At 44.9% G+C, this 14578-nt stretch overlaps 1 protein-coding gene and 1 long non-coding RNA gene across 2 annotated transcripts; both read left to right on the top strand.

Annotated features, from left to right (window-relative positions):
- The first annotated feature begins 4427 nt into the window (after nt 1–4427).
- On the top strand, nt 4428–5200 carry LOC143475149 (uncharacterized). The gene is made up of 3 exons (XR_013120939.1): nt 4428–4549; nt 4678–4779; nt 4991–5200. It is a non-coding gene; the product is annotated as an uncharacterized LOC143475149 (long non-coding RNA).
- Nucleotides 5201–10767: 5567 nt separating this feature from the next.
- Nucleotides 10768–14056, top strand: LOC143475459 (complement C1q-like protein 4). The gene is made up of 3 exons (XM_076973311.1): nt 10768–10934; nt 12752–12898; nt 13480–14056. Exons 1-3 carry the CDS (start codon nt 10790–10792, stop codon nt 13767–13769), a joined length of 582 nt encoding a protein of 193 aa, XP_076829426.1. The 5' UTR covers nt 10768–10789; the 3' UTR covers nt 13770–14056.
- Nucleotides 14057–14578: the final 522 nt, after the last annotated feature.

The following is a 14578-nucleotide window of genomic DNA, read 5'->3' as shown; positions in this document are numbered from 1 at the left end:
CAGGTGCTTTTGTTTAAAAGCGGTTGAGGGAGTGGTTTGGATAGTCAGGAGGTTGAAAAAGTTCACAGAGGATGTGTTCTGATGACGTGTGTTGTTGTGATGACGCAGGGAGGAAGCACTTGAGCCGGCGTGTGAGCCGCGGTCGGTCCACAGTGCTGGAATGGAGTTTACGCCACTTGTCGTGTAGATGAACCCCCGCCGAGATCCACGATGCACATAGGGGGGGTCGGCGTAAAAGTGCAAAGTGCCGCAGACTGTCCAGCAGCTCGGCGGGTGGAGGCAGCGTGGGAATGAGCCGGTGAAGTTGGGTTGGTGTGTAACGGAAAACCATGGCAGGCGCTGAGAAAAATGGCAGATCCTGGAGATGTATGGAGGTGAATTGCTGCAGGTGAAAGTCGAGATGCTGAAGAAGGGTGATCAGAACAAGGGGAAAAACCTGTGTGGGGTGAAAATTGAGGAGCGATGTAGCGGCTATCCGGCTAGCCCAGTGGAGGCGGCGTTGGTTGGCTAGCCTAGCCAGCTTATGCCGAGGGTAACGGTCCCAACCGGCGTTGAAGTGTGGGGCCGTCCGGATGTTTTTCGGCGAGTAATCCAGGTAGGTGGTAGATTTATTTGCGAAGGCAGATAGCAGTTCGTCAGGTAAAAAAGGAACAGGTTGGAGCAGCGAGAAACGGCAGCCAGTAGCGCCAGCATCCTCACGCTACTCATAGGTTTTGCATGTTTGGAGGATTTGGTGTGTTTGGTACCTGGTTTGGCGTGGCTCTTTGGGGCGGCGGTTGAAGTGTGGGGCCATCCGGATGTTTTCCGGCGAGTAATCCAGGTAGATGGTAGATTTATTTGCGAAGGTAAATAGCAGTTCATCAGGTAACAAAAAAGAACAGGTTGGAGCAGCGAGAAGCGGCAGCCAGTAGCGCCAGCGTCCTCACGCCACTCCACGACACACGAGCAGACGAATTTTAAGTCTTTTAATGAACATTTATGACTAATTTTAATGTTGCTTTGTGTTTCAGGTTTGAAAAGTACTCGCGACACGTCAAGTATAAAGCCTGGTTTATAACATAGCTAACATAGAGGAAGTTATTGACTTTGTTGACCGGCTTCAAGGTTCTGGAAGACTTAATGGCATATTGTCTTGGTAGAGATCACTGACTCTTAAGCCTGGTTTATACTTGACACGTCGCGAGCAGCGCGAGGGTCCGCGCGCTGTGGCTCTGCCCGTGCGCGAGGGTCTAGCGCGCTGTCGATTCACGAGGTCGTGCACCTCTCGAATTTTGTAACTTCGCGCGCCTCAGCGCAATGAACAAAGTCATGTTTGCAGGGTTCATACACCTTTATAAGATGGAATTCAAGCACTTGTACGTCACTTTCAAGGTCCAGTTCAATATTTCCCAGCACGATAAATATACTCGAAATGATTCGAAATAATTCGCTTTTAATCATATTTTCAAAACGCCCAATCTGAACGTCTTCACGTCCGCTCATGTTTCGTCCTGGAATATTATATTATTATTATATGCATAATCTACCTAGTGTAACGTTTCGCAACTTGGAGACGGACGCAAATGCGGAAGAAAACTCAATTTATTGAGAGAAACACTCTGAGCCTCTTGGAGGCGAATCGTGCCAACCCTTAATGCACGGGAACGGCGAGGCATGTTAAACACGAGACAGCTTTACTTTAACAGACAAGCAGTACTTTAACAGACATGCAGTATAACTCAAAGCCTTACATAGGCCAGTCGTGTCGAGACAGATCTACTTTCATAGACAGGCAGTATATAATACATGTAACATGGCCAGTAACACTCTTTACATGACGACAAGATCACCGACAGTACATAACACATGTAACATGGGCAGTAACACTCTTTACGTGACAACTAGATCACCGACAGTACATAACGTATGCAACCTGGGCAGTAACACTCTTTACGTGACGACTAGATCACCGACAGTACATAACACATGCACACAGAAACATCGCAGAGAATAAACGGCTCTGCAACCTAACAACCCCAGAACCTCAAGGATCAAAGCGAGAGACTACTTAACTTTGGTAGCGTAGATAAAGAAAGCCGGAACGACAGGTGAGCACGACTCAACGACCAGAAATGGAAGAACAACAGTACTGGACTAGACAGACGAAATCTACCCACGGAGAAACGGTAAGACTAAGCACGGGTAACGAACAGGATGACTCACGCCAGGAGATTAGACATCGGAGAATATAACTGGATACTAATCAGCCGAGAACTCAAAACAGCTGAGTGACTCTAGAAACCAAACTAACACAGAGGGCGGGGCTAACACTTCACAAAGACTATTGAAACGCAAGAAACAGAAGAGACGGAACATGACCATGTAACACCTAGAGGTATTATTCATATTGGATGTTATGATTGTTTTGTTTTATTTTTTATTTTAAAGAAAAAATTATTTTTGCTTACCTTGTCATTAAAAGGAGGTTACCCTAGCCTCCCAAATTCCAAAACAGTGGTGCAGTGTTGTCAGGAACAGCACATGATCGCCATGTGATGCGTTTCACCTGCCGCTCATCGCCCCTCCCCTTTCACACTATTTAAGCTTCCTCCTCATCTTCTGGGTTGCGAAGTATTGTTGGCATGCCATCTACCAAGCGTTATCTCCTGATTGCTCTCCTGTGTTTTGACCTCTGCTCTCGTTCCAGACCTCGTCTCCAGCCTAGCCCTTTTGTACCTCCAGCCATCTGTCTACCCGGCGTGAACTCGGACCGTCCTGACCACGACAACCGCACTCACACACTGCACACACCACACGGAGTTATTCACCTGTGCGAGTACTCCGTATTCATTCAAGAAATAAAAACATCAGTACTTCGCATCTGGATCCGTGTCTTCCTGGTTGAAACATTACAAGTGTCATCCCTAGTGTGGTGTAGTCCTTGGCTCCGTAGACGATCCTAGGTCTTCTGATTGGCCCACAGTATTACCTTTATATTTCCTATTAATTAACCTCAAACACTTAGCTTTGGTATTCAGTACTGGTATTTAAATACTGAAACTAGTTAACTTATTGCAACTTCCTAGTCAGTCCGTTACACATTTCTTTAAATTTACTAAAGTTTTTGCTGTCATAGCTACAACTAGAAATGAAAACAGATATGTCATTAATACAATGCCCATTAGGATTAAAACACCTTGACACTGGAAATGACACATACTTAATCCAATCAGCAAGTCTTCTCTTGGTTTCTCCAATGTAACGCTGATTAGATCTCTTGCAAATAATGCAATAGACAACTCCAGCTGTGGTGTGGATGAATGAGTGATGACAACTGATCCTTTTGTGCCAGTTATTTTAGTGGTTGTGTTAATATATTTACACAAAACATATATAATGTAAAATTATATCGTTTTTGACAAACGTGTCTTTAATGTTCTTGACTAGTATAGAAGATATTAACAGGGGATTCGCAGGGTTTTTGTAGGAGATGAACCCAGGGGCAAAGCCCAAAAGAAAACACGACAAACAGACCTCCGCCACTAAGCGGGAAACGCGGAAAAAGAAAACTGAGTGAAAACTCAGAAAATGAGAACAAAAAAACACAGAGGAAACCACTTGACGTGTCGTGATAAAAAGGGAGCACAAACGAACAAAATAAATACAAGCCAGGGAAGGGAGCTGGCTGAAAACAAAAAAACAGAGAAGAAACAGCTTGGGGAAAACTTGAGAAAGGCCAGTAAGGGCGCTGAAGAAGAGACCTCAAAAAAAAAAAGAAGAGAGAGAGAGAGAGAGAGAGAGAGAGAGAGAGAGAGAGAGAGAGAGAGAGAGAGCGAGAGAGAGAGAGAGAGAGACGACTGCTCAATAACCGGGATAACAGGCTAGCTGCAAGAGCGAGAGGCAACAAACAAGTCAGCAGTGAGGACTGCAACCATGCCAATTAAATAGGGGAAGGCACAGCTGCAGGTCCTCACCACTGATTGCGTCTCCCACGAGTATTAGCTCGTGGGTTCCCTCTGGTGGCGACAGGAGGGCTGGTCCTGGACCCAGCCCTGACAACATCATTCTGGAGGGTCCTGAAGTGTTTAACTACAGTATTAGCCACTCTTTCATTTGTAGGATGATGTCAGCACCTTTTGTCTTAACTGATTATTATTTATAGGTCAGTGCTTCCTCTCTGAACAGGTCAAACACGAGCATAAGAATCATCATGGCTTCCTTAGGAAAACCAGCGTTTTGAATATGTTCCTGCATTTCAACATTTTTCTGGAGGATGTTTTCATCGTTACTACAAATGTGCTTAAGTTTGAGGAGTTGCGAGTGAGGAATGGAGTTTTTCAGGCCTTTGAATGGGAAGAATTGTATTTTAGGTAGATAGGAATGAGAGTCTGTAGGTTTAAAAAGGATGGTGGTATTTAAACAAGAATGACAAAAATTCATTGAAACATCCAGAAAGGTGATCTTCATGCCAGTATGTGTTATATTCCATGTTTATTCAAGACCTGGGTGGAACTTGGAGAATGAAGAAATTAAAATTTGGAGGTTGTCAATTGGAGGTTTGTGTATTCAGGTAGGGGTGTGTGTGTGTGTGTGTGTGAAATATAAGAGTACATGTTTGAGTATTAATATAGGTGTGTGTGATCTATAAGAGTACATGCTTGTGTATTCACTTGTGTGTGTTTCCACTCTGGGGTGAAGGGACAAAGGTGGTGTTCTCTGTGGCGATGCGGCCTCCATCTATTAAGGACTATAACATGAAAATAACAAGACCCTACAGCAAGAGCTCCATCCTCATCAGAGGTGGGTAGGAACGTGTTACATTTACTCCGTTACATTTACTCAAGTAGCTTTTTGGACAAAAATGTACTTGTAAGAGTAGTTTTAATATGAACGACTTCTACTTTTACTTGAGTAAATATGTGCTGAGAAAAATGTGACTTTTACTCTGTTACAATCGGATTTGTGCTGTGCGCTACCGTTACTATAGTTTGTAAATAATTTGTCTTTGCAGTTAGAAGACTGACCAACGTCTCGTCACCTGAGTATGAGTAACCAATCAAATGAAGCCGGTCAGTCACATGATCACATACGCAAACCATCTCCACCGTAGCAAGAAAGTGACAGAAAAACCTCCCGAGCATCCCTGGCCTCATACAGCCAATGTTTATTACAAACGTGTAAAAGGACAGTTATATAATGCGCTGTCAGTTGTGTCTGTCAAACGTGGGGACATTTCAGCCTACAAGAATTCAACATCAAATTTGAGGAAAAACAATGCGATAAGTTTGCCGTATGTATAATTTTGTGTAATGCTATATCTCTGAGGCATAATGTTTGTATGATGTAATTATTAAATGTAACGCAGTGCAATACTAAAAACCAGTTCACACTCTGAGTGTACACACTAGTAATATATGATGATTAAGTTTGCTACAAATTGATTCAGTTGGCATCAAGTTGTAGCTACACGTATTGGCTGACAGTCTCATCAGTTAGTGCCTTTGTGGAACACATTAAAGTTACACAGGCCTAGTAATTAGGAACAAACAAAAATGCACATTATTTATAATAAATCATTTTTATATATTATATTTATTTATCCATCCATCCATCCATCCATTATCTACCGCTTATCCGGAGCCGGGTCGCGGAGGTAGCAGTCTGAGTAGGGGAACCCAAACCTCCCTCTCCCCAGACACCTCAGCTCCTCGGGTGGAACACTGAGACATTCCCAGGCCAGTCGAGAGACATAGTCTCGCCAACGTGTCCTGGGTCTTCCTCGGGGCCTCCTCCCCGGGGGACATGCCTGGAACACGTCCCTAGGAAGGCGTCCAGGGGGCATCCGAAACAGGTGCCCAAGCCACCTCAACTGACTCCTCTCGATGTGGAGGAGCAGCGGTTCTACTCCGAGCTCCTCCCGAGTGACCGCGCTTCTCACCCTATCTCTAAGGGTGCGCCCAGCCACTCTGCGGAGGAAACTCATTTCGGCCACTTGTATCCGCGATCTCGTTCTTTCGGTCATTACCCAAAGTTCATGACCATAGGTGAGAGTAGGAACGTAAATCAACCGGTAAATCGAGAGCTTCGCCTTTTGGCTCAGCTCCTTCTTCACCACAACGGACCGGTACAGCGACCGCATTACTGCGGAAGCTGCACCAATACGTCTGTCGATCTCACGCTCCATTCTTCCCTCACTCGTGAACAAGATCCCGAGATACTTAAACTCCTCCACTTGAGGCAGGACTTCTCCACCCACCTGAAGGGAGCAAGCTACCCTTTTCCGGTCGAGAACCATGGCCACGGACTTAGAGGTGCTGATTCTCATCCCAGCTGCTTCACACTCGGCTGCAAACCGCCCCAATGCATGCTGAAGGTCCTGGCCCGAAGCTGCCAACAGAACAACATCATCTGCAAATAGCAGAGATGAGATCCTGTGGCCTCCAAACAGGACTCCCTCCGGCCCTTGGCTGCGCCTTGAGATCCTGTCCATAAAAATTATGAACAGGACCGGTGACAAGGGGCAGCCCTGACGGAGTCCAACATGCACCGGAAACAGGTCCGACTTACTGCCGGCCATGCGAACCAAACTCCTGCTCCGATCATACAGAGACCAGACAGCCCTTAGTAGAGGACCCCCGATTCCATACTCCTGGAGCACTCCCCACAGAATACCATGAGGAACACGATCGAATGCCTTCTCCAGATCCACAAAACACATGTGGACTGGTTGGGCATACTCCCATGAACCCTCGAGCACCCTATGAAGGGTATAAAGCTGGTCCAGTGTTCCACGGCCAGGATGAAAACCTTAGAACAATATTGTTAGAACGCATTGTTCCTCTTGGATCCGAGGTTCGACTATCAGCCGAACTCTCCTTTCCAGTACCCTAGAGTAGACCTTACCAGGAAGGCTAAGAAGTGTGATACCCCGATAATTGGGGCACACTCTCCGGTCCCCTTTTTAAAAAAGCAGAACCACCACCCCAGTCTGCCACTCCAGAACTGTCCAGATTGCCATGCAATGTTGCAGAGGCGTGTCAGCCAAGACAACCCCACCACATCCAGAGACTTAAGATACTCAGGACGAATCTCAACCACTCCCGCTGCCTTGCCACTGGGGAGTTTGCGAACCACCTCAGTGACTTCGGCTTGGGTAATGGACGGGTCCACCACTGAGTCGTCAGTCTCCGCTTCCTCCATGGAAGACATGACAGAGGGATTTAGGAGATCCTCAAAGTATTCCTTCCACCGTGCGACAATATCCTCAGTCGAGGTCAACAGCTCCCACCCGCACTGTAAACAGTGTTGACAGAGTACTGCTTATCCCTTCTGAGGTGCCGGACGGTTTGCCAGAATTTCTTTGAGGCCGACCGATAGTCCTCCTCTATGGCCTCAGCAAACTCTTCCTAAATCCGAGTTTTTGCTTCTACCACTGCCTGAGCCACCGCACGCCTGGCTTGCCAATACCTATCAGCTGCCTCGGGAGTCCCAGTGGCCAACATGGCCCGATAGGATTCCTTCTTCAGCTTGACGGCATCCCGTACTTCCAGTGTCCACCATCTGGTACCGGGATTGCCGCCGCGACAGGCACCAGTGATCTTTTGGCCACAACTCAGTACAGCAGCTTCAACTATAGAGTCGGAGAACATGGTCCACTCAGACTCCATGTCCCCCGACTCCCTCGAAAGCTGGGAAAAGCTTTCCCGGAGGTGGCAGTTGTAGACCTCCCTGACAGAGTGCTCAGCCAGACGTTCCCAGCAGACCCTCACCATACGTTTGGGTCTTCCAGGTCTGTCCAGCCACCTCCTCTGCCAGCGGATCCAACTTACCACCAGGTAGTGATCAGTTGACAGCTCAGCCCCTCTCTATACCCGAGTGTCCAAAACATAGGGCCGGAGATCAGATGAAATGACAACAAAGTCGATCATCGACCTCCGACCTAAGGTGTCCTGGTGCCAGGTGCACTTGTGGACATCCCTATGTTCGAACATGGTGTTTGTTATGGACAAACCATGACTAGCACAGAAGTCCAATAACAAAACACCACTCTGGTTCAGATCGGGGAGGCCGTTCCTCCCAATCACGCCCCTCCAGGTGTCACTGTCATTGCCCACGTGAGCGTTGAAGACCCCCAGTAGAACAATGGAGTCCCCCATTGGAGCACTTTTCAGTACCCCTCCCAGGGACTCCAAGAAGGCTGAATACTCTGTGCTGCTATTTGGTCCATAGGCACAAACAACAGCCAGAGCCCTGCTCCCAACCTGAAGGCGAAGACAGGCAACCCTCTCGTTCACCGGGGTAAACTCCAACACATAACGGCTAAGCTGGGGAGCTATGAGAATACCCACCCCAGCCCGCCGCCGTCCACCATGAACAACTCCAGTGAAATGAAGAGTCCAGCCCCTCTCAAGGAGCTGGCTTCCAGAGCCCATGCTGTGCGTAGCGGTGAGCCCAACTATCTCTAGCTGGTACCGCTCAGCCTCCCGCACAAGCTCGGGCTCTTTTCCCCCTAGTGTGGTGACATTCCATGTCCCAACAGCTAGCTGCCCTGTCCAAGGATCAGGCCGCCGAGGTCCCCGCCTTTGGCTGCCACCTAATCCACACTACACCGGCCCCCTACGATAGCCTCTGTGGGTGGTGAACCCACAGGAGGTTGAGCCCACATCACCAGTTCGGGCTGAGCCCGGCCGGATCCCGTGGGCAAAGGCCCGGCCACCAGGCGCTCGCTTACGAGCCCCAACCCTGGGCCTGGGCCTGTTTTGTTACTGGAAACAATGAATTTTAATGATAACAAAAATAATTTATTATAAATATTTATTTACAATAAATTATTTTTGTTATCATTAAAATTCATTGTTTCCAGTAATTCAATTTCCCATGATGTAATTTATTGACACGAGACAGTACTCATACTGTGACGTTTGGCTGAGCGGCGAAGGATGAGACGTAATCCTCAGGATGTCACTTTTATTTATACAAATAACGCTTATTGCGCACACAGAACATGAAACATACACGGCAACGTGTAGACTCTAGACAACGACGAGCACAGGACACTGCGCAAACGCACATTAAATAGACAAACCACATGAGCCCCACGTGAATACGAGATGAGCCACAGGTGAGACGGATTATTACAAGACATAACTGCACCCACGGAGATTCACAGACGCAGACGAGTAGACGCAGACGACGTAGACACATGCCCAAAAGGGAGGGGCCGGGGTCCTCAATGTGACACATGCATTTACTCACTACTTGAGTAGCTTTTAATGAAAGTACTTTTTTACTTTTACTCAAGTAAATTTTTGAACAAGGTGTACTTGAACCTGCCCAGTGGCTTTCAGGTGACTAGTAGCCTAACATCCAACATACACACCTTCTCTGTCCCTGTGTGGGTCTCTATCTCTGTATCTGTGCTGGTTTCCATCTCTGTCCATGTGCTGGTCTCTATTTCTGTCCCTGTGTGGGTCTCCATCTCTATCTCTGTGCTGGTCTCCATCTCTGTCCATGTGCTGGTCTCCATCTCTGTCTCTGTGCTGGTCTCCATCTCTGTCCATGTACTGGTCTCCATCTCTGTCCATGTGCTGGTCTCCATCTCTGTCTCTGTGCTGGTCTCCATCTCTGTCCATGTGCAGGTCTCCATCTCTGTCTCTGTGCTGGTCTCCATCTCTGTCCATGTGCTGGTCTCCATCTCTGTCTCTGTGCTGGTCTCCATCTCTGTCCATGTGCTGGTCTCCATCTCTGTCCATGTGCTGGTCTCCATCTCTGTCTCTGTGCTGGTCTCCATCTCTGTCCATGTGCTGGTCTCCATCTCTGTCTCTGTGCTGGTCTCCATCGCTGTCCATGTGCTGGTCTCCATCTCTGTCCCTGTGCTTCTCTCCATCTCTGTCCCTGTGTGGGTCTCTATCTCTGTCCCTGTGCTTGTCTCCATTTCTGTCCCTGTGCTGGTCTCTATCTATGTCCCTGTGCTTGTCTCCATCTCTGTCCCTGTGTGGGTCTCCATCTCTTTCCTTGTGCCCATGTGTGTGCCTGTCATAGTTCCCATGTTCATTTTATCCCTTTGCTACTGTCTGTCTTCCAGTTCCTCATCGAGTCCCTTGTCCTCTAACATCCTGTCTTATTTACTTGTCCATCTTTAGGTCCTGTTCCTGTCCTGTGCATCCCGCAGCCATGATCCTGCTGTCTAATCTCCGCTTTGGTTTGAGCCCAGTTTTGTGATTTATTGTTTGTACTCGTTAGTTTTTGGTTTGCCTTTTAGCTGTAACAATCAGAGCAGACCATAACGGAGACCAGAGACCAGATCAGACCTGTGTTTTAGTTGGTATTATTATTATTGTTTAATTCATGATCTCTTAATTTTTGAGAGCGGGACCCTCTTCATCTCCAAGCGCTGTGTGGTGTGAGTCTTGTGTGGTGGGAATCTTGTGTGGTGTGAGTCTTTTGTGGAGTGAGTCTGTTTTGGTGGGAGTCTCGTGTGGTGGGAGTCTTGTTTGATCCCGTCCAACGCCGGTAGATTGCCTGGGCCAGTTGATCTGACTTGTTCATAATCAGACCAGTGCAGTCATGCCATGTTGAGACTGCAGGCTCCATGTCTTACGGAGACGTGTCAAAGTCATAAAGAACCGTTCGTGGGTGAAGTGTAGGTCAAGTGATTTGTGCAACCCAGTGATGGAGCATTTAGAGCTTCCCTCCTTTAGGCAGATAAGAAACATCTGAGTCATGGTGGTGAAATGGGTCTGACATGCAGTTTTGACCAAACTGTATAAGACCTCAAACCCCTTGTGGCTCCACTGTGCACGCTAAGAGGATGATGAGTATTGTGAAGATGAAGCTCGTGTTGCTAGTGGTGGCTAACCTGCTGTTTAAGGTGAACTCGCTGCTCACATACGATGAGGGACGATTTCTCCTGAAATTAAATGATCGCATCACTGCTTTAGAAAAATCAAAAACAGGTAAAAGTGCTAATAATAACTAATAATGCAGCAAACAATAATATTGGCCTAACAATTAGAATATTGTTCTAAGTATATATTTAGGACAATTGGTCTTGCAGATTTGTGTAAGTATAATTCTTCACAGAAAAGAAAGTTTTAATAGAAGATTAAAATAAAAATATTACTTTCTCTCTAAGGTGGAGTAAGATGAAACACCATGTTACCTAGAAAATATACTGTGTGTGTGTGTGTGTGTGGGGGTCATATATAAGAGTATGTTACTGTATTCAGGTAGATGTGTGTGTATGTGTGTGTGTATCATGTATAAGAGTGCATGTTTGTGTATTCAGGTAGGTTTGTGTGTATGTCATAAATAAGACTACAGGTTTGTGTGTTCAGGTAGGGGTGTGTGTGTGTGTGTTTGTCATATATTTGAGTACATATTTAGATATTAATATAGGTGTTTGTAATATATGAGTACATGTTTGAGTATTAATATAGGTGTTTGTCATATATGAGTACATGTTTGAGTATTAATATAAGTGTGTGTCGTATATAAGAGTACATGTTTGAGTATTAATATAGGTGTGTGTTATATATAAGACTACATATATAAGACTACAGGTTTGTGTATTCAGGTAGGGGCAGTGTTGTATAAAGTATTCGAGACCCATACTTGAGTAAAAGTACAAGTAATCAAAAAATTGACTTGAGTAGAAGTTGAAGTGTTCTTTAAAAACTTTACTTAAGTAGAAGTACAGAGGTATTCAGCATTTTTTTTACTTAAGTATTGCAAGTAGTTTAGTCTAAAATTTATTACTCAAGTACTGAAAGTAAAAAGTACAAGTATTGTGTTTTGAATTAATTAAAGAAAGCCAACAAAGTTTGATTATCAATTGTTTTTATATTTCACTTACAAAGATGTCAAAGATCACAAATACAAGTGTTCTGTATGTACTTTAAAAACTGGGGTTAACACTTCGTAAACAAAAAACAGATAACCTATGTCCCGCTACGTCGTAGGTTTGACACAGAAGTACAAATTCACCTTAATTTAGCTGAGAAAACGAGGTGTATTTTGGACGTAAGATCCGTCCGTCGGATTCTAAGGATGAGCCTACTGCCCTGGGTTTACCCTCAATAAATGCCCTTACCCTATAAAAACACTACACTATAAAAATGGACACATGATTAGTCAGCATGTCGCCTTTATTGCCAACTAATGTTAAGTGAATTCTGCAGCACGCCATGAACATAATTAGGTTAGTTAGCTAAGATATCTAACCTAACTAGTGCTTGATGCGCTCTTCTGCTGTTACCAAAAAAGTGCATGAATTCCACCTTGTAACTTTGCACGCACAAAAATCCAGAGTCGCACGACCTCGTCATTTTTGCCGCACGGACCCTTGCGCCAGTCACGACGTGTCAAGTGAACCTAGATTACGAAGCTCAAGTGTTCAGTGAAGGCAGCAGCAGAGTAAACAAGACGCGACCGGAGCATGTGCAGCTTGACCCGGTGACAGCGCCAGCTAACATGTTTATAATTGTAACGAGTAACTATACAGCACTTTAAAAATGTATCGGAGTAGAGTATTAAACTGATGGAAAATATGTAGTGAAGTAAAAGTCGAAGTAGGAGAAAAAAATAATACTCCAGTAAAGTACAGATACAGCATTTTAGTACTTAAGTACAGTAGTGAAGTAGTTCTACTTCGTTACTATACAACTCTGGGTAGGGGTGTGTGTGTGTGTGTGTGTGTGTGTGTGTGTGTTTGTGTGTATTATATAAGAGTACTTGTGTATTCACTTGTGTGTGTTTCCACTCTGGGGTGAAGGGACAAAGGTGGTGTTCTCTGTGGCGATGCGGCCTCCATCTATTAAGAGCGATAACTTTGGAATAACAGGACCCTTCAGCTGGAGCTCCATCCTCATTCACCAACATTCCATAACCAACATTGGAAATGCCTACAACACAGCAACAGGTAATATATAAAAATAGCTGCAATCTGGAGAAAGACTGAAGCATTCAAATACAACCAAAATACAGGAAATATGAAGACAAAATAAAAAAATACAATTTTCAGAACATGGCTCCTACATGTAAAAGTCAGTATTTAATCTGACCTCTGCTTGCACTAAGCACATGTTGAACTCTTTAGGGCACACTGTCCTGACGTGTCCCGAAGTGTTCTGGTACCACTCCATTCTGTTCCATTGGGGGTTGAGAGAGCCAGGGTCCTGCTGCTCACATATCCCTGTAGCCCAGAGACCCTGTCATTAATTTCATCTTTTTGATATAAATGTTCTGTGTTTTTGTATTGTATTCTAATAAAGACACTGAGAAATAATTATATATGGTTACTATACCATTGCTAAAATAACAAATATGATGGTGTCCCAAGACTTTTCACAGAAATGCATGTTAAGGTATAAAGTCATTTGTCATTGTGTCATATGTCCATAGTAATTTTAGTATAAACGTTTTTAATGCCTGTCTTTGATGTGTGTGTTTTGGTGTGTGTGTGTGTGTGTGTGTGTGTGTGTGTGTGTGGTGTATTTGCAGGGATCTTCACTGCTCCAGTGAAGGGTGTTTATTTCTTTACCTTCACCACATACAGCTGGGTGTCTGAGAAGAACATCGGTGTGAGTTTGTACAAGAACCATGAGGAAGTCTTGCTGATTTGGGAGCACCAGGACAGAGGTGATAATGAAGATTACGCCAGTAATTCAGTAACACTGATCCTGGAACATGGCGACAAGGTGTTCTTGAACCTGCCCAGTGGCTTCCAGGTGGCCAGTAGCCTAACATCCAACATACACACCTTCTCTGGATTTCTGCTCCATCAGCTCTGAGCTGATACTGTCTGTCACACAATCTGTGTGTGGATCAGATAAGACCAATGCACAGAAACACAGATCAATACAGAAAACATAAAAGCATAATACATTTGACTTTTTCTTTAAAAAATACAATAAATATGTATTTTCCATACTGTAATTTTTCCTTTAAAATGCATCAGTTATTTTAAAGAAATTCAGTTAAATTGCCTTGGTTGTACCAATACAGCATTTTATATCACAACAATAACCAGATGTGATGTGTGATCATATGTGTGACAATAAATGATTATTCAGCAAAACATGTCCAATTGCAGTATTTTACTGACAAACCTATAAACATATCTAACACACTCCTACATACACCAATATGTCCATCACATTTATAAGTATTACATGTTTAACTCAAAACTAGTTGAATCTGCAGAGTTTCCAGAGAAACATGATGTTTTAGACTGCTTCTGAATTAATAGGAGGAACCAGTTTATATATGAAAATGTAGATGTTTAAATTGTCACATTCATTCCACGAGGCTCTAAAGTTCCAGGAGTGGAGATCAGTTCCATTTCTTTAAATTTACTAAAGTCATTGCTGTCATAGCTACACACTAAAAAATGGAGGTACGATAGGAGTACTTCCTTGTACTCAGAGGTACTGTCACGTTGTGGGGGGCCCCCTGCCGGTCGCCCCCGTTTACAGCGGCAGATGTCCTGTTTTTGGTCACGTGATGTTCGTCCCTCAGGTGGGCGGGACCCGTGATCCGTTTCACCTGAGGGTCGTTTATTCGTCTATATATGTCTTGTATTTGTACCAGTTGACTGCTG

The sequence above is a fragment of the Brachyhypopomus gauderio genome, chromosome 14 (genome assembly GCF_052324685.1).
Source record: "Brachyhypopomus gauderio isolate BG-103 chromosome 14, BGAUD_0.2, whole genome shotgun sequence".
In the NCBI taxonomy this organism is placed as follows: Eukaryota; Metazoa; Chordata; class Actinopteri; order Gymnotiformes; family Hypopomidae; genus Brachyhypopomus; species Brachyhypopomus gauderio.
This window is presented reverse-complemented; position numbering and strand designations above follow the sequence as displayed.